The sequence below is a fragment of the Harmonia axyridis genome, chromosome 5, assembly GCF_914767665.1.
Source record: "Harmonia axyridis chromosome 5, icHarAxyr1.1, whole genome shotgun sequence".
Lineage (NCBI taxonomy): Eukaryota > Metazoa > Arthropoda > Insecta > Coleoptera > Coccinellidae > Harmonia > Harmonia axyridis.
The window spans coordinates 8,142,141-8,168,031 of NC_059505.1; the positions used below are offsets into that span (position 1 = coordinate 8,142,141).

General features: G+C 34.7%; 1 protein-coding gene across 3 annotated transcripts in view; it reads right to left on the bottom strand.

Moving 5' to 3' along the window:
- Positions 1–282: 282 nt before the first annotated feature.
- Positions 283–25,891, bottom strand: part of LOC123680443 (GATA-binding factor C-like) — a 102,175-nt gene continuing 76,566 nt past the window's right edge. For all 3 annotated transcript variants that reach the window (XM_045618345.1, XM_045618344.1, XM_045618343.1), the window contains exons 5-7: positions 24,255–24,389; positions 3,349–3,702; positions 283–1,552 (exon numbers count right to left, since the gene is read on the bottom strand). In XM_045618345.1, coding sequence (XP_045474301.1) covers positions 1,526–1,552; positions 3,349–3,702; positions 24,255–24,389 — 516 coding nt within the window. In that variant the 3' untranslated portion in view covers positions 283–1,525. The remainder of the gene's footprint in view (positions 1,553–3,348; positions 3,703–24,254; positions 24,390–25,891) is intronic.

A 25,891-nucleotide genomic window follows, 5' to 3' on the forward strand; every position in this document is an offset into this window, starting at 1 on the left:
AATTCACTTGCCTAAACATTTTTAGGGAATTGGTGAAAAACAATTTAAGAAGGAAGTAATATCAATATTGATTGAAAATTGCTTTTACAGTATTCAAGAGTTATTTGCTAATTCTATCATGTGAGACTTTTTTTGTAGTACTCACTCTTACCAGCTGTGTTCTCTTTATATTTTCAATATGTTATTTTTTTCTTCATTGACAATTCCTATACATTCGTATGATGTCTTAAAGGAGGAATAAATTATTATTTTTATAAGGTCGGAAGTAATAAAATACTGTGGTTAATTCAATTAAATACTTTTTTCACACATATACATCGATATTTACAGTTCATTTACTTATACGGATACAATATATTTAATTACATTATTTGTTGTAGGTAAATCATACAATTGATTCAAAGTTCAACACGAATTTTCCATGGTTGTATCGTGGAATTCAACCATGGAAATTTCGCATTATGTAATGGCGAATTATTTAATGCCCTATTATTAAGCAATAAATAAAGAATTGAGTAAAACTTACTTCAAATTTGTACTTCTATTGAAATCATAATTCATCAATTCCAAACAATTTTTTTTATTTATTCATATTTTTTATAAACAGATGGAAATACTAATGAAATTCTTTGGGAGAATATTATGTACGGCTGAAATTGCCGCTTCAGTTGAGTTTTGATATAAAAAGAGGTCGTCTATATAATTTAGAGGGCACCGTCATATTATAGGTCATCAATTCTTTGAGTGCCAGTGAATCAATATAAGTTATAATTTCAAATAGTTACAAAGTGAAAATTGCACATTTTGGAAATTATACACGAGTTAAAAAAATTTTTCTAATTTAATAACATCTATTTACAATAGATTACAATTGTTTTGTACTTATATTTATAATATATAAACCTGATCGCAAATTCTTGAAATTTTATCCAATTAACACTCAAAATTTGCATATCAGTTCTATCAATCACGATCATAATATTTTTTACATTATATGAAACATGATTTCCACTGGTCTTGATATCATCTGCATAGTAAAATAGATCGGTGGCCACATTGTTGTTGAATTTAATAACTACTATTTTTCTATATACTTGTACAATTATATAGAGGTTGTACATATCACAGTTTCAGCCAGAGATACATTATATATTGAAAAAATATTAATAATCAATAACTCATCAGCTTTGAATTTTGCACACCTCTTGCAATAATACTTTTTTCGAAAAAAAATTTAATATCCTTTGTATAACTCCAATATTGAAATTTCCAAAGAAATTGCAGATATTGTGGATATTGAAATTATATCGAACAAAAGATTTTTATACACTTAAAGTTTTCAAATTTTTGAACATCACAATAATCGAAAGTTTTAAAATGTATGAAACGCTGATGTGATTTTTTTATATTTCTTTAGATTCAATTCATTTTAATATGCAGAAAATTATCAATGAACAGTGAAAATCGTTAATACCTACGAGTTATATCAACTATGTACATTTTATACACTTTTTTGGTCACTTTATCACGTGTAGTCTGATCTCCAGCCAGTCTGAAACAAAAGAAAATCATTGTAGTCATTAGGGCATCACACTGAGTAATTAATATCAAATGCAAGTCTACTGTCCAAAAGATCTTAATATATGAAAGATTCATTTGCATATAATGCGTTCAGTTAATAATATATTTAAATATCTAGTCTTATTACACATTAACCACAATGGCGATAAAATCTTCCTTTTTCCTTTATGGTCTGTAAACTGCGGAAAAGTTCCACTTGCGATTCTGGAACGTTAAAACGGATGAAAAGATTTTAATTCCATGTTGTGTTATTATTTTGGTGTGGTCGTAAATTATAAGGGACCCGTGAGATATATTTTAATCTCAATTCAGATCTTTTTCAAGAATGAATGCTACCAAAATTATGTTTGATATTCAATGTCGAACATAATGCTCGTTGTAAATAAACAAAGAAATTGTGGGTTGAAAGAATGATCCAGAAAATTGGAGGTTGTCCCGGAAATGAGAAATTCAATCAGTAGGTATTAACATAGTTTAGAAGTTAATACCCTACATTTCCGAAAAAAAAAATTTCTGGAGCAATGAAGTTACTTATTGAAATTTTAGGTTATTACCGAAATATTAGATTTTTCATTTTCAATATTCCTCTTGAATTTTCTATTTGTAATCACACAAATGTTGTTTTTTTCCCTAATTTTTGCTTACTTTCTTTTTCGTTATTCTTCTAGAATTTTCAAGGATTCTTGTTAAGCTATCAAAGTTTAATTTTAAAAGAAAGCATAATATTTGCTGGTTAACAGACAATTTTTTAATTTTGGAAAAAGTTCTTTCAACTTCCCCGGCAGCTCAGTGAGTGCGCTTGACTAGTGATGATGACGGACGTTGCGGATTCAAGAGCCGCTCGAGGAGGTACTTTTTCCGGAATTGAAAAATTGTCTGTTAGTACCAAATATTATGCTAGTATAATTAAATTCAGGCATCAACCAATTTTTATTGATCAAATTTACGAGAGGCTTAAAATTGCCATTCTACTCCCAAATGCAATTTTTTATATCGATTGAATCTGTAGTTTTGAAATATCCCACAAAATTTTAAACTTTTATATCAACGGAACTCCTACTCTGTTTCTGCCTATTTACAAACTTAATGGGTGGGAATACCACAATTTGACATTCACTTGATCTGTCAATATTTGCCCAGATAAGGAGAGAGAAAAGTTTTTCCTCGTTAGTAATAATTTTTTGTAGGATTTTTTAGGAATATTTATAACAGTGCTTTGTATGGATACCATATCATCAATTCTTCTGCGGAAAACGAAAAGTTATCAAGATTATTTTTTTTTAATTCGCAAATCAAAAATATTGAAATATTAAAATGTAGGTTATTGTTTTGAAGAATTATACGAAAACCCCCATAAAAATCGGTGATTTGTAAAAAGAAATATTCTCTAATTTCGTTTTGAAGTGTCCAGCCACGTGGTGGTGTTCCCTCTTATGGACGGATTCGTCTTCATTGAGTAGTTTCAGACCAATTTCGGATCAAAATAGGAAAATAACGAACATTGTGGTTAAAGTCTAATTAGGAGATAATCCTCAGTCTATAAGTTTGGAATGACTAATCTCTTGTCCAAACATCTTTATCTTAGATCTTAGTTTGAGATAAGAATCAAACTAAGCTTCAATGAAAGCACAATTTTCATTATGGAATAATTTTATAATTATTTTTAGGATATTTGGCAAACAAAAAAGCCACAATTCCTCAAACTTCCGATTTCTACCGTTCATCAGCGTCTTCCTAATAATAATACATGAATTTTTGAGTACTCACCATCCCATTCGACGTCAATCCTAATCCTGCTGCCGATAGAGAACTCATATGATGATGATAAGATGCTGTTGGAGGAGGTGCTGGTGGTGGAGGTCCTGAAACGAAGCTTTGCGGGTGCGTGCTATGGTGGTACCACTGGCTCATGGCGTGGTGAGGGTGTAGGGCTGCATTCAGGTGATGGTGACTGCCTGACATTCCCCCACCAAAGCCTCCACCTCCAAAGCCTGATTTGTCTCCCATCATGCTTCCTAAGGATAGGCAGGAACCTCCGCTTTTCTTCTTTTTACTTTTCGACGATAACTTCCTATTCCTAGTCTGGATCCCTTCTTTCTTCATGGTCAACGGCCTGTTTACCTGAAATGATAAATTCGTTATGAAGTTGTAATAATTTACGTCAGACATCTTTACATTATCTTTCTTCAAATGGAAATGCATCAATTCTGAACGATTCATGTATTAGTTAGACAGGAAAAACATTATTTATTCAATTAAGGAGTTCCACAAGGGAGTCTTCTAGGACCAATATTGTTTTTATTCAATAGATAATGAAATGAGAAAGATTTTTTTTTGGAGCTAGTTATCAAAAATAGCCTAAAAATGTTGTAAGAATTGAGAGAATGATTTATTTTGGAGTTGGAGGTCCATCAAAACAACAGTGAAATTCATTTGGTATTCAAGTTAGGTCTGTATATATACACAACCTATCATTATATCGATGAAATTTCAGATTGCAGTTTCAGTTTGTTCCGCAACTAGACAAAGATTAACTGATGGGACATCTCGGAAATAATCGATCCGAGATAAATCTGTATTTTCCCTATTCTTATCGCATTTCTTCGTTCATTTCCTCAAACCATTGCCGCCCTATTATTAAAGCGTCCTACTGAAGTGATGACAATATATACACAGTGGCACTGAAATGATACTTTATCCTAACAAAAGAATCATGGGGTGTTTAGACCGGGATGTATATTACCTCTTGTACTTGGCTATTGATACAGTTGAGGGCCTTGTGTGACTGCGTCGAGGGTTGGATTTTAAAACGTTTATGCAAGGAAATTGGGCGTTCAGTTCTTGTATTACCTCGGTTGGTTTGCGACAAATGCCGAAAAAAGTAAAAGGTACTTGAGTTCTGAAGGATGTTCGCCGATTTGTACCTATTGAGTTATTGTGTTCCAGTTTTCGATACTTTAATCGGTATCAGATTACGTACCTTTCTGTTTGAGGTCCTTTATATTGTTGAAACATCTATATACATAGGAATCAATTGTCGTGCGTTTGTATCACAAAAACTCGAAAATGGCTCAACCGATTTCAATAATTTTGGTTTTGATTCGTTCACCCAAATACAGAGATGGTTTTCCAATCATTAAATAGAAGGTTCATCAAAGAACTGTAAAATTGGATCTATTTTATGACAGCTGTATCAAGAAAAAAAACGCAAATAATCAACAAACAATTTCAATCTTTGCTGAATTATTCGTGTAAATGAAAGGACATTGAACATATTTGAATTGCAAACGACTTTTGTTCATTAATTTTATGAAGTGAGAAGATAACCAAGGCAGTCAAAAAAGATATATGAAATTAGTTTTTATGCAACGCAATCTCAATTCATGTTTTATAAGCGGAACAGTAGAAGATTTTTATTTTTATTTTATTGCGGCGTTCATTACATAAAACTATCCACAATGTCTTTATGGATTTGAATAATGGTAATAACCATAACTACAAGAAGAGCACCTAATAGTAAAACTGGGAAAAAACTGAAATCCTTCAAACGAATTTTTTTCGATGATATTTCCAGAGCGGAGAAAATAATTGAATTTTTAATGTCCATTACCTCATTTTTATGGCAGCAACTACCGAAGCATTCCGGTTTTTCAGATCACAAATATACCGTTGCGTCAAACCGTGGGCTTTTCTATTTCCTCTCATCCTTCACCGGGTGTTCATAATCGAAAAAGTGCAGTTACGAAATCAGTCAATTAGAAGGATTCGTTCAACTGGGCCCGAGGGTAGAAGGCTATTTTCCAATCAGTATAAATCACAACCCTTTCGGTGCCTCTCTTAATAAGAAGTCATTTCTCCTATTGGAGCTACTGTGCAGATAAATTATTTTTAACGATTTCTCAGATGAAATTGACCGATGACCATTTAACCCATCAGAAACACACCTCGGTTTGGTATGGCTGTGAAGACCAGGCAACCTTTAAAAATATGCCTCGCTACCGTTCAGATCGTATCGATTATATTAGACTCATCGGCGACTGAATTATATCCAGTAATGAAGTCATTGAATACATTATTGAAGTCAAATGAAGAATTATTTCATGCATAACTATCTAACGTAAAAATAATCGAAAAATGAGATCAAATCTTAGAGAGACCATTCATAGATAAAATGAATTGAATTTAAATATATATAGTATATTCTAAAACGAGTTGCAGAATGGGCTCCTATTCCAACACGAATGCATGAGTGTTTTAATTGCCTTCTGCAAGAGTATTAGAAGTTATTTTCTTTATTTCAGTCAAGTTTTGTGAAATATTGTCGAAATTCAATGAAAAATTCACATTATACATCCTAGTGACATTTATATTATATCTTGGCAGTTGGAGTGACTGTTACGAAAATTGACAGATCACGGAATTTGAATTTGAATCGTACGTTTCGAATTTCAAAATGATTTATAATTACGCATTGAATTCGTGAATTATGTCTGACGAAATTGATTTAATTAACATCAACAGAATTGAGAATAATTTCGTCAATCATTTCACTAAATCCAAATTATATTACATTGACAATTGACGTGTGTTGAATTTTGATAGGATTGAAAGTCAGTTTAGACAACCACAAAACAAAAAATATAACTGAAAACAATGCTGTAATGAGTTCATTACAGCACTGTTTTTAGAACTTTGATTAACTCATTACGATACTGAAATAGAGACAAAATTATTAACGCATTCGAAAATTTTTTTTCTCTTTGCGTGACGAAATTTTTTCATATAGGATGAAGGTTGAAAGTTTCGGTTTTTTTGATCTGCCTCTTAAAGCTGCATTTCACTTGTTATAATTGCTACAACTTTTCAGTCCATACATCCACATGTTTAATCTTAAAGAGGCAAGAATGAATTATGTATGAAAATCAGTGGCGCATGAAAAACCGTAACCGGAAACACCATGGAAAACATGTAGCTCATTCAGATGTAGAAGAAGAAAATAAGATCTACCGTGAAAAATTTTCTATAAAAAACAACATTTCGAGCCGCTGAATAAAGTCGTATATGATTTCTGAGTGAATCCAGGAAATAAAAAGAAATTTGCCTATATTTGGAGTGAATCTCATTCTGTAATCAAGAAAACAGATTGTCCGAAAAAATTGCATATGAAAAGTTTTCTGTATTACTGTTATTTCAGGAAATTCCGGTAGATGGAGCAAGTATAATAATCTATTACGTTCACGGTGTTATTGGAAAGGTGTTTCAGCACTGTAAGTACTAATATATTAATATAAAGATGAAAAATATTCGAATATGAAATTAGACGGATGCAACTTTGAAAAATGGTCGTCTTGATGAAACTCATTATAAGTACCGGATATTAATCGAATACTTGGAGCATAGAGTATTCCATTAGAAGGGATTAGCACAGAATTCCATTGGTCTTGTAATGGTATGAACAGTCCAATGGCAAATTTTCTTCGCCAGTGCAATTATTACTTGAGATCCTCCGCCAGAAGTTATTAAATCTCTATCCATTGTAATTGTTTGCGATCCGAAACGAAATATAGACTTTGATTATTATTCAAACAGTGTGCGAAAGAGTGGCAACAAGAAACAATAGCAGGCATTCAACAGGATGACTTATTGTTTTTCAAATGATTGGATGTCTGGAATAAACCTATTCATCATCGGAAATAATATTATTTCGGTCTACGTTTTGCAGGAGTGAAAATGCCGGAACAAATTTGATATCGTAATGAGAAAATCAATTAGACACAGAGGGAATATCTTTGGGTTGGAGATAAGATTTTCATTTGTTTCAGATGGATTCGATGCGAAACATCATTTGATGTTTCAAAAAGATCAATATTTCTTACCTACATTAGAAGACAATGCGGATTTTCTGAGAGAATATTTTATAAGTTGCGAAAGGCAATTCTATTTGTTGAATGAAATCTTATAATCCATCACAAAAACATAATGCACTTCCGTTAATTTAATTAAAGCTATCTCAATTCGTGTATTTTCGGAACAATTGTGTTTGCAATGGATTTCTCTTTGAAATTTTCAGTTTTCGGCTTGTCAGAATGACTGAATCTCAGGGTAATAGATATAGGGAGCATGTGTCATTTTCAGTAAGCAAATTATGTCCCCAACATGAACTATCAAAATTGACATGAAACGCGCGGCAATGAAAAGATATCAGTGATACGTTATTCCACTCAATTCGCAAGTTTCTCCACAAAGAACGCACTTCTTATGTCCCATATTGAATCAACGTTTCAAATTAACTCCAAATATATTGAAATAAATACCTAAATATATCAGAAATTCAAAAAATAAACTTCAAGCGCACCAAACGACGTGAAACAACCGATGACACTAGGAGAGCAAAAGTTGCCGAACCTTTGATTTCAGCAGGTAAATACAGAAGATAATAAATATTCTGCTTATTAAGAATTCGATAATTAGGAAAAATATCGGATTCCAAATATTCAAAGTTGCATATTTACTCGGGAATCAATCAAATAAATATATTTCATTCAATATAATATACATTCATAACGATATAGTAAAATTGTGGACTTGAAAATATATCACAATCTGACAACGTAATCTAACCATGTTGGGGACATGTAAAAATTGCTTGTACTTCCTCTATACATATATGCTTATTACTCGATGGATCTGACTAAACAATTTTTTAATAAGGAATATGATGCCTTTAAATCCTTGGATTTCCATGAGTTTTTTGAAGAATGATTTCCCTAATTCTTTGAATACCTAGTCTTATGAATGAATGCATTATTGAGCTGAAAGGTCATGCTAAACGATTTATAAATTATGCAAAGTAATCTAGATCTCCCAAAAAATAAGGAAAGCACTAACGTCAATTCAGGAACTTGGCGCGCTTGTAGAAATTCGGATTCTTTCATTTTTTTTTAGAGAATTAGCATACAAGTATCTCACATTCTTCATACTAAATGACATTCCATGTAAATAGTAATACGTGATACACATCAATGCTATTCACTTGGGGAAACGAAAAAATTTGATAAAAACAATAAATAATTCGTGTTATTTTCAATTTTTTCCTTAGTTAGGGACCACTTTGAACTGAAAATTTGAACATTACAAACACTGAAATGAAAGATCATTACTTTCCTCGATCTGACTTCTATCGACTTAAAACAGTTGTATCGAATAATAATTTTAGAAAAGAGAAAAAGGGTTCTATTTATTTGGTCTTCTTCCAAGAATTTTGTTATATTTTCAATGCTTCAGCCTGCATAATTCAAAATGGAAAATTGATTCTTTGTTCAAGTGTGTATCGATTGAAGAATAATGCAACGCTTGGAGACCACGTCTTCCTTCCAATTAATTCCAGTGTCCCTTGGCGTATCCCTTCTCGAGATAAACAGCTCCAGATACTTGAAACTGGATGTTATTTTGCAGGAAGCTTCAATCTCATCTCCCAATCTCCATTACAACTGGGCGAGGGTGGGATGCTGACTCGGCTGCATCACAAAACGGAAGGATGTGATCTCCCGTTTTCTTATGTTTTCTATTCAGGAAGCTTTCAGTTTCTTGCGATACGGCTCATTATACCGCTTTTCGGGGGAATCAGGAATTAATGAATTGCTTTCGGGTCGTTTGACCAACAAATAAGGGTGGGTGTTGGATCAAATGGGATTTCTGTGCGGTCGGATCTTGAGAAATTATCATAATCTAGAGATTTCGTACGTCGTGCTCTGGACTAAATGCCTAGATATCGACAGAAACTGTTTTGGCATATACATAGACCTTATTTTTCACGTGGCCACAAAAGAAGTCTAAGGGTGTTAAATCTCAAAATATCGGTGGCCAATTAATTGTGTTGAGAGTAAACGTCTTCCGCAGCAATATCTTTCAATTCCGGCCATGAAAATCATTAATGATAGCTCGATAGCGCATTCCTTTCACAGATAACAGTTGCATCAACTTCATTTTCGAATAAGTATAAGGTTACATCCAAGAGCCCAAAAACTGCGTTACTCGTGACACGTTGAGGATGGAGAGGTTTCTCAACAATCATTTTTGGATTTTCGGAGTTCCAAATGCGACAATTCTGCTCATTAACGTAGCCTCCAGAATTAAAATGGACCTCTACACTGAAGATGATTTTTCGATGAATATCTAGTTCATTTCCCTTGAAATTCGTATAATTGGTGATTGAGTCCTTACCATAGGGTAATAAACATAAATAGAGAGAGTATACGCAATTTTTACATATCCCCAACATAGTTAGATTACGTTGTCGGATTGTGATATATTTTCAAATCTGCAATTTTACTAAATCGTTATGAATGTATATTATATTGAATGAAATATATTCATTTGAGTGATTCCCGAACTAATATGCAAATTTGAATATTTGGAATCCGATATTTGTCCTAATTGTCGAATTTATAATGAGCAGAATATTTTTTATTTTCTGTATCTACCTGCCGAAATCCAAGGTTTGGCAACTTTTGCTCTTCTTGTGTCATCGGTTGTTTCACGTCGTTTGGCGCGCTTGAAGTTTGTTTTCTGAATTTCTGATATATTTAGGTATTTATTTCAATATATTTTGAGTTAATATGAAAAGTTGCTTCACTATGAGACATAAGAAGTGCGTTCTTTGTGGAGAAACTCGCGAATTGAGTGAAATATCGTAACACTGATATGTTTTCATTTCTGCGCGCTTCATGTCAAATTTGATAGTTCATGTTGGGGACTAAATTTGCTTACTGAAAATGACATATTCTCCCCCTATCTATGTTTATTACTCTGAGGTTTAGTCAGATCTATCTTCCGACGTTTTGGAATATCTACAAACAGAAATTTAAAATATAACAAAAAAAAAGGGAATTTTTACATCATGAAATGTGTATTACTGTAGTCGATCAAATTCGATTTGCCGGATTGGCTAATACCGTCCTGTAAATTCTAGGCGAATGTCTCGAATTAACTTAATTAGGCAACCTTGCGCAAGTGTCCCGTCTAAATTTCTGACAACTGACAGCGACGGCGGAGTCACGACTCAGCTTCCAGTTTCTTTCGATTTCGAAATGACCAAAACGGGCCTTTCAATTTTCAAACCAGATAATTATAGCGAGCACCACGACACTCTAGACCGGGAGTTGATGAACTGTTAATAAATGCTAATATTGTGTGGCGTTCAGGTCGCTCTTGTGGATTCGATACGGTAAACGGAAACATGGGAAAAACATGCATATTCAAGAGCGACATCGCGAGATATGATACAGACATCGTTTTTATGCTAATATCTTATATGGCGAACGTAATTGAAGACGTTTCTCACACAAAGTCAGCGCAAGGGCTTCCTCGTCTGATGGATTTCATTATTCTTACGAGACAGTTTAATTCCACGAATTCAATCATCAAATACTGTTCGCGGAGTGCCCTCGATAGAATACAAAGTTTAACCTGTGCTTGTATCACTTGAGCTATGAAAACAATTCTAACATACTCATTCGGTATAGTTCCATGGAGCAAAACAGACATCGAAAACCTGAAACGCAAAATGATAACGCTGATGACAAAAACAAATAAGCACCATCCGAAAAGCAGCATTGAGAGGACTACACTGCCAAGAAATAAAGGAGGCAGGGCTCTGATGAACATCATGGAACTTACTAATGGGCAGATAGAAAGCCTACGGGAATACTTCAGAGATCAAGAAAGTAGATCAGACGTCTACAAAATACTGTGTGAAGCAGACAAATCAACACCTTTACAACTTCCCAAGGAGCAATTTTCATACAACCACCAGACAAACCAAGGTGAACTGCAAAGATGGATAGAGAGGCTCCTGGATGGAAGACATTTCAACGAGGTGAACCAGGATCATGTCGACATTGAAGCGCCTAACTATTGGCTGGCATCAGGTGCGATGTATCCAGAAACGGAAGGTTTTCTTTCAGCCATCCAAGATCAAGCAATCTCAACAAGAAATTACTGCAAGCATATCATTAAGGATCGAACTGTTACTGACGATCGATGCCGATATGAGTGTATAAAGGATGAGACAATCCAACATATCACGGGAGGATGTCAAAGGTTCGCAAGAAATGAATATAAAGAAAGACACGATGCAGTAGGAGAAATACTACACCAAGAATTGGAAACCATATTAGAACTATTTCATTCTGAAAAAGTGCCATTCTACAAGTAAAGGGTGTTTTTTTAGAGCTATAGAACTTTAAATTGCAATAAAACAACGATGGATTCTTCGATTGACATGAATTTCATTTATCTGCAAAATAATCTTGTGGCATTACATTTTAAATATGATTTCTGGCATATGACCAACAGGGCTGGCTCGGATGTAGTCCAATCTTGACGTCCAATTTTCGATGACTTTTTCCAACATTTGTAGTCGTATATCGGCAATAACACGGCGAATGTTGTCTTCCAAATGGTCAAGGGTTTGTGGCTTATCCGCATAGACCAATGACTTTACATAGCCCCACAGAAAGTAGTCTAGCGGTGTTAAATCACAAGATCTTGGAGGCCAATTCACAGGTCCAAAACGTGAAATTAGACGGTCACCAAACGTGTCTTTCAATAAAACGATTGTGGCCCAGCTGTGTGACATATTGCGCCGTCTTGTTGGAACCACAGCTCCTGGACATCATGGTTGTTCAATTCAGGAATGAAAAAGTTAGTAATCATGGCTCTATACCGATCACCATTGACTGTAACGTCACGTGTACGGACCAATGATTCCACCAGCCCATAAAGCGCACCAAACAGTCAGTTTTTCTGGATGTAACGGTGTTTCGACATACACTTGAGGATTAGCTTCACTCCAAATGCGGCCGTTTTGTTTGTTGACGTAGCCCTTCAACCAGAAGTGCGCTTCATCACTAAACAAAATGAAATGGACGTAGTGCGCGATACGTATTCCGCACAGAACCATTATTTTCGAAATAAAACAGCACTATTTGCAAGCGTTGTTCAGGCGTGAGTCTATTCATGATGAATTGCCAAACCAAACTGAGAATAAATCACTTAACGGCTGTTAAATCGGTCGCCATCTTGAACAGAAATGCCAACTTAAAGTTATATACCTCAACAAAAAACACCCTTACCAACCGGAGACCATCCCGGAAAACGAACGCTATAAACTATACTGAGATCGTGCAGTTTTGACTGATAAAACAGTCCCTCACAACAGACCAGATATATTACTAGTCGATAAACATCAGAAGACAGCAATACTCATCGACGTAGCAATATCAAATAACAACAACATGCGTCAAAAGGAGGTCGAAAAATTTCAAAATATAGGTATCTCGAATTTCAGATAATATGTAATCTTCTTGTCAAGTAGTTATGAAAATCTCACAAGTATTCGACTTCTTCATACGATAAAAAATTCCCTAACTCCATTACCATAATCCAGTTCCCAGAAAAGCCAAAAACGAACAACAAAGCACTCCGGTATCTAATCAACATGAGAACTAATGACGAGAAGACATCTGACTGCCATCAGGTGAAACACTACTGGCCTGCATTAATAATATTAATATTAATAAAGTAGCAGGATCGCCCGTGGAGCTACATTAGATAAACCGTGGTATCTGTCAACCACCTCGATGCTACCAAAGCTACCAAACGGTCACGTAAGCTGTATACCCATTTTAATGGTTCTCATGATTTATGTGTAGGTGTTTTAGGGTCAGATCTGGATTTATCATTTGGACTCTTGCATGCGGAGATAATGGTAGAACTGGCGGACGTATAAAATGATCGTAAGGAATGAAATTTTAATGGAGCACTCACATTTTTCTTGTATTATTCGGTTATTATGATATTTTATGTTGCTTCTGAATTAGTAAGTGCTTGATTGAAGATAAGAAAGTAGTTCTTGAGATGAGATGTTTTTATGTTATATTTGGCAGAATGTTCGATTCAAAAAAAGCTGCAAATTTTGTAACGGGTGCTTTTTTTCGAGGTATATAACTTTAAGTTGGCATTACTGTTCAAGATGCCGACCGATTTAACAGCTGTCAAGTGATTCATTCTCAGTTTGGTTTGGCAATTCATCATGAATAGACTCACGCCTGAACAACGTTTGCAACTAGTGCAATTTTATTTCGAAAATAATGGTTCTGTGCGGAATACGTAACGCGCACTACGTTCATTAGCGATGAAGCGCACTTCTGGTTGAATGGCTACGTCAACAAACAAAACTGCCGCATTTGGAGTGAAGCTAATCCTCAAGTGTATGTCTAAACACCGTTACATCCAGAAAAACTGACTGTTTGGTGCGCTTTATGGGATGGTGGAATCATTGGTCCGTACTTCTTGAAAAACGATGATGGCCAGAACGTTACAGTCAATGGTGATCGGTATAGAGCCATGATTACTAACTTTTTCATTCCTGAATTGAACAACCATGATGTCCAGGAGCTGTGGTTCCATCAAGACGGCGCAACATGTCACACAGCTCGTGCCACAATCGATTTATTGAAAGACACGTTTGGTGACCGCCTAATTTCACGTTTTGGACCTGTGAATTGGCCTCCAAGATCTTGTGATTTAACACCACTAGACTACTTTCTGTGGGGCTATGTAAAGTCATTGGTCTATGCGGATCAGCCACAAACCCTTGACCATTGGGAAGACAACATTCGCCGTGTTATTGCCGATATACGGCCACAAATGTTGGAAAAAGTCATCGAAAATTTGACGTCCAGATTGGACTACATCCGAGCCAGCCGTGGCGGTCATATGCCAGAAATCATATTTAAAATGTAATGCCACAAGATTATCTTGCGGATAAATAAAATTCATGTCAATCGAATAATCCATCGTTGTTTCATTGCAATTTAAAGTTCTATAGCTCTAAAAGAAACACCCTTTAGTATGATCTCTTAGTTCCTACTACAACGAAAAATAATTTCACCGAATATGGAATTCCCTTTTTTTCACTTCTTTCAAATCAAGTAATTTGTTTTTCTGAATCGCAACTATATAGTGTTGGAACCCACGAACTCAACATGAATATTGGAGAGCAGAGATAGTTTCTCTAGCGGTAGAATTAGAATTCCGAAGCTAATACTCTTCCAATGGCAATATTTCATTATGGACAGAAAACTTATCAACAAATACCAATGTGTCTCCAAATCTACCAAATCTGGTTTTTGATACCGCATACACTCGACCGTTGGAACAGCGTCTGCTTGAAAAATGACTTATCTATTGACAACCATTCGTTTCCTAACATTATTGAATAACGATAAGCACTAATAGTTTGTTCTTCGAAACAGGTTCTACCACCAAATTAATTATTCCTAAAGAGCTTGAGCTTCATGTTATATTCGGGTTCTTCTGAGAACCGAGAAAATTATGAATAATTAAACAGATAAAAAAGTATTTAATTATGGACCCACGGGAGTTGTCATCCGTTTCCTGGAGACAACAATGAAGAATGCCCCCTTGGAATGAAGTTATTTTTCCAATAGGTCGTTAGTTGTAATATTATCGATCTTAAATCATGGTTGGGAAATCGTCTAAAATATTTTTCGCCTGTAGATAATAATTCTTTATGATATAATATTTTAGTCGTTGATATTATTTTTTTAGAGGTTTAGACAACATTTGGAAAAAATATTCTCTGAATAAATATTCTTGCTTCTTCTCTCTCATAATGAAATGACATAACCTTGATTTCAATCAAGATGTATATATTTTCAATTCGCATGAATTGTTCTCAAAACATTGAAAGAACAAGGAGAACACCTGATCTCAATTTTACCTAACAGTGACATCACTTAAATAAAGTAAAAAATCCATATACGAAAGCATTATATTGGCTCAACTAGGGCCGTCGCCAGAAACGGCATACCTGACATTTTGCCGAGGCGCCAAATTGTAGGGGCGCAAAGTCAGTTAATAAAACATGACATAGACTTTGACACAAAATGTTTTCTAAGTGAAAATACCACTCTTTGTAGTAAAATGAATAGACGCTCTCAACTAGTTATGGAACGTTTTTTAAGAAATCGAAAAAACGTCCTTCGATAAATTTGATTTTGAGTTGAAAAAAAGATTTCATATGAAATTGAACAGACGCCTGAGAGAAATAACTAGCACATTTTAATGCGAAAATAACTAAACGCAATAAAGCAAAGTAGGGCGGCAAAATTTTATTTTGCCGGGGCACCAAAATGTCTGGGTTCAACCAGATATTTTGGTGCCCCGGCAAATTGAAATTTTGCCGCCCTACTTTTCTTCATTGTATTTAGTGTTTTTTGCATTAATATGTGCTAGTTATTATTTGCACGTATATATTTTCTCCCAATGAAGGTCATCGAAAACCTTAATTCTAAGCTTAAACACTTACATCAAGATGATCTTCATAAAGGAAAACGGTTGAGAAATAATAAAGACTCCTTAAGAGAAAATTCAAATAAATGAAGCAAAGTAGGGCGGCAAAATTTTAGTTTACCGGGGCACCAAAATATCTGGTGGCGGCCTTGGGTTCAACCAGATATTTTAGTGCCCCACAAAATAAAATTCTGCCGCCCTACTTTGCTTCATTTATTTGAAATATCTCTGAAGGAGTCTTTATTATTCCTCAACCGCTTTTTCTTTATTAAGATCATTTTTATGTAAATGTTTGAGCTTAGAATTGAGGTTTTCGATGACCTTTATTGAAAGAATAGTTGCAAATTCCCGAAATAACTACTAGCATTTTAATGCGGAAATTCATCAAACACAATGGAACAAAAATGCAAGTTACATGTTCATCAATACAAATAAATCTTCCATGAAACTTTTGTACACATTTGGTTCAGTGTATCAATGGTTCGACTTCAAGAGTTTAGTTTCTGGTTTAACTGCGGTACCATATAAGTACTGTATATTCTTCCAAAATTGATATATCGCAATTAATAAAAAGAGACAATGTTTAGAAAGGATTAGGCAATATCTGAGTGTTTGTAAATATTCTCGTCTGTCAACAAATTCCTCCACAGGATATTCTGAATAAAACCATATTTTTAATTTTGCTTTGTTTGCCTCTGTATATAACAAAAAGGGAAGGAAATGGACTATTATGTTTCCGAGGAATATAGCAAAGAAATTAATGTTTAAATCGGCCAAAGGGTTCAAGAGAAAGAAAATGAGCTACAAACTTCTCTGAGGTTTTGTTGAGGGTTTTGTCCGTTCCCCTTATGTTGTCTGTGTGGATATTAATATACTTTTTCGTCCAATTAATGTATATAGATCACAGTTTTATCTAGTAGGATGTCAAATGGCCCCAATATACGTAGACGCGGTGTTGCGTCAAGTGAATTTCACGCAAACTTTACGGGCAGTTGAATATTCAGAAAGACGCGTTTAGGTCGAGAAACCAACCCCAGCAGGTACAGCGAGGGCTGAAAATAGAAGAGAAACACCCTTGGCGTCACGTTGGCGCTACATATGGTCATCCTGAAGTCACATCTAAGGGCAAGGAACGAAGACGTGGACCAATCAGGGACATGAATTGCGCTTTGGTATGCAAAATCCAAAGCGACGCTTAACATCCCCAGGAAATTGGGGTACCATAGACCAGTACGCTCGTAGCTGTTACCTTGTAAACATATAACTTGTACAGCCAAATTCAATATATTAGTTAAGAAATCCGGTGTTTCATTATCCCAATTTAATAGAATTACAGTTGATCGATTCAACGAAAAACAAATATGGCAAAGAAATAAATGTTAAAATCAGACAAACAGTTCAAGAGAAAGAAAATGAGCTACAAATTTCTCTAAGGTTTTGTTGAGGGTTTTGTCCATTCCTCTATTGTTGTCAATGTGTATATCAACATATTCTTTTGTTCTATTAGTGTATATCGTTCTCAGTTTTATCTAGTATGATGTCAAATGGCCCCAATATACTTAGACGAAGTACGATTGATTTCTAAAGTGATCTGGACGATCAGAACGAGAGTTCCCATCCGGGAATCGTCAAACATTGCCTAATATCTTCATCGATTCGCGTCGCATCATCATGACACCTATTTAACCTCGACGGTTTCACTGTTGAAACCACCTCGAGCCTCGTGGATGACGAAGTTATCAGCGAGATCTGACCCGCTCCGTTTGGCTTGTTACGAACTGCGCTAGTCCTGTAACAAATTGTTATTGTTGTTGGGTAACGACGTTGCTTGTTGTGGGCGTGGAGTTGGATATGATATACTGGTTGAAGACCAGCTCCGGGCACTTGCAGACCCAACATGCGCGTTTCGACCATAGAACATGTCATTACCGTGCTGCACTGTCGACGAATGTCATGGAATTACGTCTGTGGACGGAGGATGGGAGTTTGGTCGTACTGAACCCTAGTTCCTAGACAGAATGGAGGTTATGCGAGACTTATACTCTTATACTGACGTAGTACCAACATTAGAAATAATAGTGATTTGAAACTGGACGAGGATGAGCATTTTTACTGAAGAATTGTGTTTAGGGATGAAGCTCATTTCTAGTTAATAAACAGAATTTCCGTATATGGAGCAAAGACAATCCTCAAGGCATCAACGAATCACCATTACATCTATTAAAATTGACTGTTTGTTGCTGCTTTCACAATGACGGCATCATCGCACCTTATTTCTTTTAAAATGAAGAAGTAGCTATTGTTATTGTGAGTGGCCAGTGCTATCCAGCCATGCTGACTAGATTTTTTGTGTCCAAAACTCAATGGCAACTTGCTGAATCAATTTGAAGACAGCTTCATCTCTAGAAGGATGCCCAGTCCAGATATAGTATAAAATGAAGCTTGAAATTGCAAGCCATTTCGGATAATATTACGACAAATTGATTATGTCATAACAGATCGATGGGTGGCATATACAGTAACAAAAGAACATGTTACAAGATGGAAGGAAGTCATCTATTGGATACTCGAACAATTGCAGATTTGTATCAAGCAATACATCCATCCATTGTGTTCTAAGAAGGTTATTTGGTAGCTGAACATTATTGTGCTATGATAAAGCAGATTTTTGCAGCTCTTTTAAAATAAGTGTGTCATAGAAGGACGGTGGTATTTGCCATACCGCCCACGAAATATGGACATACATGACTTTTTTCCTCATCTATCTCCTACTGATAACGATAACTTTTGGTTGTGGTGTTATATAGAGTCAACAAGCCTACTACCTCCGAAATATTGAAGGCCAAGATTAGATTCTGTATAAAAGAAATACTGTCACAAGAATGTAATACCATAATTGAAGAAAGTATGGTATGTGCCAGCAAAGTTAAGTTAATTCAGTAATGGTTAACGCATTTGTTTGATAGTTATTTGGTTGTGCTTATCATCCGATTGTTAGGTTCTGAGAGTAACCGTTTGTCAAACTAGGTTCGTTTGTAGAGTTCATATTGAGGGTATTCGGGGTTTGAACCCTAGTCCGGTTGCATCCGTTCACGCTAAACACTGGTCTGCCAACATTGCTAATAACTGAGTAGGTACAAACGATCTGAACCCAAAATTCAGTACAGATGTGCTAAGCGGCGTTCAATAAGCACATAGTAACACAGAATTTATGTTTAAAAAGGAAATTCAAATCAAAGGAAAAGTTCAAGGACAGATCCTTCAAGGAGATACGCTTCTCTTTGAGGGATGTTTCCTCAAACTTTTCCACAGATTGGATCGCTAGAATTATGTTAGTTTGTTAATTATTGATAAATCCTATATTCTGAGTGAATAAATTATTGAATTCTTGTAGGAGTTTATTTATAAATAGCAAATGTTAGTTAACTACCAGTTGAAAATTTGTTGATAATGAATCTATGTTATTTGTGGAGATAACGTAAGTTCATATATATTATTTATCACCGAAATTTATTAAATATTATCAAATACCTTGTAAAGAAATATTGTATTCTCTATTAATAAACTTTTTTGAATGCATAATTTAACTATTGATGAATATATTAAAAATAAATCTGCTGTAATAGTTGTGAATAAATAACCTCCAAATAAGTGCTTTATTAATATAAAAGTATGGATTTCTCTCAGTATAGGCGACAAACGCCTATCTGCGCTTCGGCGCTTGTAAACAAGTGCGATCGGCACAAACCGAAGCAGCGAATAGATCAAACCATGTGCGACACATCATCATCGAAACGAGGTAGACAAACAAACAGCAATTTTTACGGGCGTCAATCTTGACCCCATTGTTTGCGGCGCGCAGTGCATCAAGGCGGCCACCGGCGGAATCGACGTTTGTCGAATTAAGAACGCCGTCAATTTTCTCATCTTGGCGGAATTGTCGGCAATTCCAGCTGCCGCATTCCCCGACACACAAATTGGCCAGATCAATTAGTGTCGCACTAGATGTGTGGCGAGACATCGTCACAAACTGATCGCATATTCAATGCATTTTACGCACGCCTTTGAATGTGTTGGGTCAGTGGTCTAACTCACTGAGAGAAATCCATATTTTTTTTTATTAATACAGCACTTTTTTGGAGGTTATTTATTCACAACTATTACAGCAGATTTATATTTGTTATATTCATTAATAGTTGAATTATGGATTCAAAAAAGTTTATTTATAGAGAATAAAATATTTGTTTACAAGGTATTTGATAATATTTAATATATTTCGGTGATAAATAATTTATATAAACTTAAGTTATCTCCACAAATAACATAAATTCAGTGTCAACAAATTTTCAACTGGTAGTTAACGAACATTTGCTATTTATGAATAAACTCTTACAAGACTTCAATAATTTATTCACTCAGAATATAGGATTCATTAATAATAAACAAACTAACATAATTCTAGCGATCCAATCTGTGGAAAAGTTTAAGGACACATCTCTCAAAGAGAAGCGGATCTCCTTGAAGGATCTGTCCTTGAACATTTCCTTTGATTTGAATTTCATTTTTAAACATAAAATCTGTGTTACTATGGGCTTATTGAACGCCGCTTAGCACATCTGTACTGAATTTTGAGTTTAGATAGTTTGTACCTGTTTAGTTATTAGTGATGTTGGCAGAACAGCGGTTAGAGTGAACAGATGCAATCAAGATGACTAGAGTTCAAACCCGAACACCCTCAATATGAACTCTAAAGAATTACCTAATTTGGCAAACGGTTCTTCTAAGATCCTAACAATCGGATAATAGAAACAACCAAAATAATTACCTAAGAAATACGTTAACCATTACAGAATTGAAATATTATTTTTAATCAGCATGGATACATATTACATATAAATAAGGTTTATTAATTATTACTCAATGTTATATTAACCTCAACTATATTTATTTCCTTCAAATGGATATTTCTTCAGCATTATTAATATAAGTTATGCGTAAATAAATGAAGTGTAATAATAAATGATGATTATTGGTGGGATTTCAAATAAATTATTTATTTCCATAAAACTAATATTTGTTTGTCCATATATCCAATAAATGATTTATTAACTATAATGCATTTCCGATTATATCAAATAAACACTTGTCTGAGTGCGCCTTTGAATGTGTTGGGTCAGTGGTCTCCCTCTCTCGGCGGAATTGCATTCGTTGCAATTCTGTCATAAGCTCGCGGCTCCTCTATTGTTTCGTCCCGGGCCGCTGTCACGTAGGAGCTGGCTGCCTTGCCTTGCAGCCCGCTGCCACGTAGGCCATAAATCATTTGACGGCCGAATATTGTGAATAATCGCGGCAGCTAACGCCGATCGCGGTTGCTGCGCTTATCGCGGAGCTGGATCGACGAAAAACCCGGGTTCGCAGCCTTGGCGACACGCCAAGACTTATCAAACCCGAATGGAATTGAGTTGACATGGACGATATTCGCGTCGAACACGGCTGATTAATGCTTGAAATGGGCAAAGGCCGATAAGGCCGAAATTAAGTGATTTTATTCACAAATTACTCGGTGTTACTAGGATTGTAGATTCGGCGGGTGGGGTTGAACAGGCCGAATTGGCTTTTCTTGCGACAATGGTGAAGGTGGAAATATAAACGTTTTCTTCAAGTTAAATATAATTATTGTTACACAATAAAAAAAGTTTTGAAGATTTTAACCTCTGTCATTTATCGGTAATGCATATTTTGAAGAGGATTCGAAAATAAGTAGGAGGTATATCTCGTTGAAAGCGACACAAAACTTTTGGATAAATGCACATATTCTTCGTATTTTTTGACAAACTACACAGCTTAATAAAAAAATGCGAAAATATGCATTCTGCATAGATATATTTTCCTTACTGAAAGCACGCAGAGGCGTATTGAAACCCTTTTGCAGGTGTAAGGCAACAATATTCGATACTAATATTAATTTGAAATTTAAAGAAGAGGCCAAAGTATGTTATTGAAAATCTTCTTTTTCGTTTAATATTTTAAAGAAATGTAACTTTATTTTTAGTATTTTTCATATGTTACTTCGTTAATAGTATGAACGCTTTTGATTATGAATGTTTACTCCATTTTAATTTACTTCATTAATTATAGTTTCACCTCTTTTGTAATGATTTTTGCTAGGTTTTTTCTACGCATATTTCAAAAATATATCAGTGCTTTGTATGTACATACTACATATAAATTCTTTCGCGAAAAACGAAGATACCAACATTTTTTTTTCATCCGGAAATTAAAAAAATTGACTTTCCACAATGTGGATTTTCGTTTGGAGCAATAATGTGAAAACCCCATAAAAATCGGTGTTTGAAAGAGAACTGAGCAGTCACGAGGTGTTATTCCCTCTTGACCATAAAATACAGTGGCGTCGATGGTGGAACACCCTGTCTGTCAAAATTATTCATCCAGACACGCAGGATTTCAAGTGATTTTAAGGGTTATTGGCGCAATACGCCCCTGCCCATTTTGGCGAATGGTGAGCAGGTTGAAAATCGATAATCTATCTGAATATTCAGGGCGGTCGGACTGTTTGAATCATCGCGGAAAAAGAAATCTCATTAGTATTCTGCAGGTGTGACTTTGGGGTGGTTGTTTTCCCCAACAAAACCCCGTGACTTATGCTTCGCGGCCAAACGACCTAGAGCGTCCTACTTAATATGTGCGCCGAGTACTTTTCACCATGTGAAGGTCAATGTCTTCCCAAAAGCAACACGACGTCTGAATAATAACAAAACAACGAACCAGATCACAAACACCTTGCAACTTACTGTAAAGCTTTATACACTGCGTCCGTAAAGTATGGAACAAATTCATTTTTAGCTAAACAGACAGTTTCAAGAAATAATCCCGAAACACGTCGATTTTTTATTTTAATTTACCGTATTTCAAAATAATAATCTAATATACAGATTGAATTACTTTCGAGCAATGACGTCACCATAATTTTTTTTTAATTGGAACACCTTCATTTTGTCTCAATTTTCCGATTACGCTAGCTGAACTGATTTCAAAAATGTATCACATGTTGATTCCAATTGGTACAGAGTGGACAAAAATACAATAGTTCTGTGAGTGCTCATAAAGTAACGCGTAACATTCTTTATTAGTTAAATTAACAATATTATCAAAAATACTTATTGTCTAGCGGCAATTGGTTTGAATGTAACACCCTGTAGTTTGTTACATTTTTAGATTAATAAAAATGGGCTGTTTCCAAACATGTTCGGTACTTGTGGTCTAGCAGACAGAATGTGAAAGAAATTTTTTCTTATTTTTATATATTTTTATTAATCTAAAAATGTAACAAACTAAAGGGTGTTAGATTCAAACCAATTGCCGCTAGACAATAAGTATTTTTGATAATATTGTTAATTTAACTAATAAAGAATGTTACGCGTCACTTTATGAGCACACTCAAAACTATTGTATTTTTGTCCACCCTGTACCAATTGGAATCAACATGTGATACATTTTTGGTATCAGCTCAGCTAGAGTAATCGGAAAATTGAGACAAAATGGGGGTGTTCCATTAAAAAAAAAATGACGGTGACATCATTACTCGAAAAGCATCCACACTGTATATTAGATTATTATTTTAAAATACGGTAAATTGAAATGAAAAATCGACGTGTTTCAGGATTTTTTCTTAAAATGGTTTGTTCAGCTAAAAATGAATTTGTTCCATACTTTACGGACACAGTGTATTAAAGCGATAATTATAAAATTCTTCTCAGATACGTATATACGACGTATCCACGTCCGCTGAGAATTTATTATATTCATATGTAACAAATTGTTCCTACGTTAGAAATTAAAAATGAATTTGTGGAGTATATCCTTAATGACCTTCTCTCATACATTTATTCATGCAGTTCTACAACAATGACGATGAATTTCAATTAGACAGCTGGATGGTGATTTGTTAGGTGTTAGAAGAGGATTCTAACAAATTTCGAATTCGACACTCGGTTTCAGACGCGAGAAACTACATATTGTACAAACATAATTAGCAGTGGTGTGATATTTTTGGCCGAGAAATCTGCCGAAGCGACTCCTGCTGAAGAACTAGACTGCATGACGCGTATAGGTTGTTTGGTATGGTATGGACAGCTGAAAACCGACCACCCGAATCACAATAAACGAGTTCATGACCTGACCTTGGTGAATATCTGGTCGTCATTTCGACATTTACAATTGAAGAAAGATACAAAATCGGTGAAACAATGAGAAATTCGTAAAGGGGTACTTACATTATGTAATTTATAATACAATCCACATGCGTTACAAACTGGTTCACCATTTTGATTACGTCTCCAAAGGGTTGTCGTGGTCGTTTTACAATTTGCACAACTTGTTCCGGCTCTTCTAGCTGCGCTTTGTAAGCTCTGTAAAAAAAATAATAGATATTAGAATTTTTCCAACTTCCAAAAAACTCGAAGTGAAAATCAATTTTTTATAAGTGCAGGAAGAATGAAATATTGCAATGGAATGAACTCACTGACATCAAATTTTGTTCATATGTGTGGTAATTCTTATCCAATATAATTTAACTTGAGAATAAAAAGTTACAATTCGATTCAATCATCAGATTTTATCATTCATCGATGTAAAAATATTAACTGATAATCCTCGCATTCAAGTTCATTATAATAACTGACAAAAACAACACGCATAGCAATTATATTGATTTTAACTCCAAACTTAACATCAAAATGAATTTCGGTCAAGTAGAGACCAAACCTAACCTAGGTTAGGTTAGGTTAGAACACAAAATATAACATAATTATAAAATAGCCATCATTCGTATAAAATTTAAATTAGTTGAAGATTCTTGATGATCCAATTTTGTTGTCATTTACATTTATATGGCTTAGACGATTGTGAAAATGAGCTTAAATATTTATTTTATTTTGCTTCAAATTAATAAATTAGTGACAGACTGCACGTTGCAGTTGAAGGATAATGATCTTAGGTTCATAATAATAAGGTAATGAAACTTTGAATTATGCAAGACACGTTAATCTAATAATATTTTTATTGAGTTGAATAAAAATTCTCAATTTTAGTGCCGTAGTTTATATGGATTTTGTGTAGTTACAGATTTTTGTATAGTTACAGATTTTGTAAGTTTACTTACTTGATCTTGATGTTTTTTTCAAGGCATTTCCAAACTCGATTTACAGAATATGAAGCAGAATCAACCAATCAAATTTTGTCATTTTGTGTCATATGAGACAATTTCACCCAATCATGTCAAAGTTTCACTGATAATTGCATTAAGTGCAATTATCAATCACTATGACAACACGATTGAGTTTGGAACATTCCAAATAAATTTCAAAACGTCACGTTTTGGCAATGCGTATGTTCAAAGTATAAATGCGCTAATCAAAAAAAAATTCACAGAAATACAACATACAGTCACAATTATATTTGGGTAATATTTATGGATTTTTGCTGCGAACGAGAATATGAATTGAATGAACATAGGAGCTTAAAAGAATTGACGTTGTTACTAAAAGATTGGGCGGTCAATATGAGAAAAAAAGACCGAATATAAAGAAGCAAGGTTGAAGACAATGTGGAACGTTTTGTGCAAACTCTTGCAAAAAGTACTATAATAACTATAATATGATTGACCCGTTAAACAATATAGTATTTAAATCAGCCCGAGATGCTCACGATGCAATGGTAATACATCATCTATAGTAGAGAACAGCAGCGAATCTAATGTTTAGTTGAATTTCAATAAAGGCATTAATTTTTTGCCGAAAAAATTTTCGCGGAGTATTCCTCAGGCGTTGACAAATGCCTTATAATTTGATGACAAATTTCTCAAGCTTGTAGCTAGGTAACAGCCCTCATCCTAAAGGATACATTTTCTTGA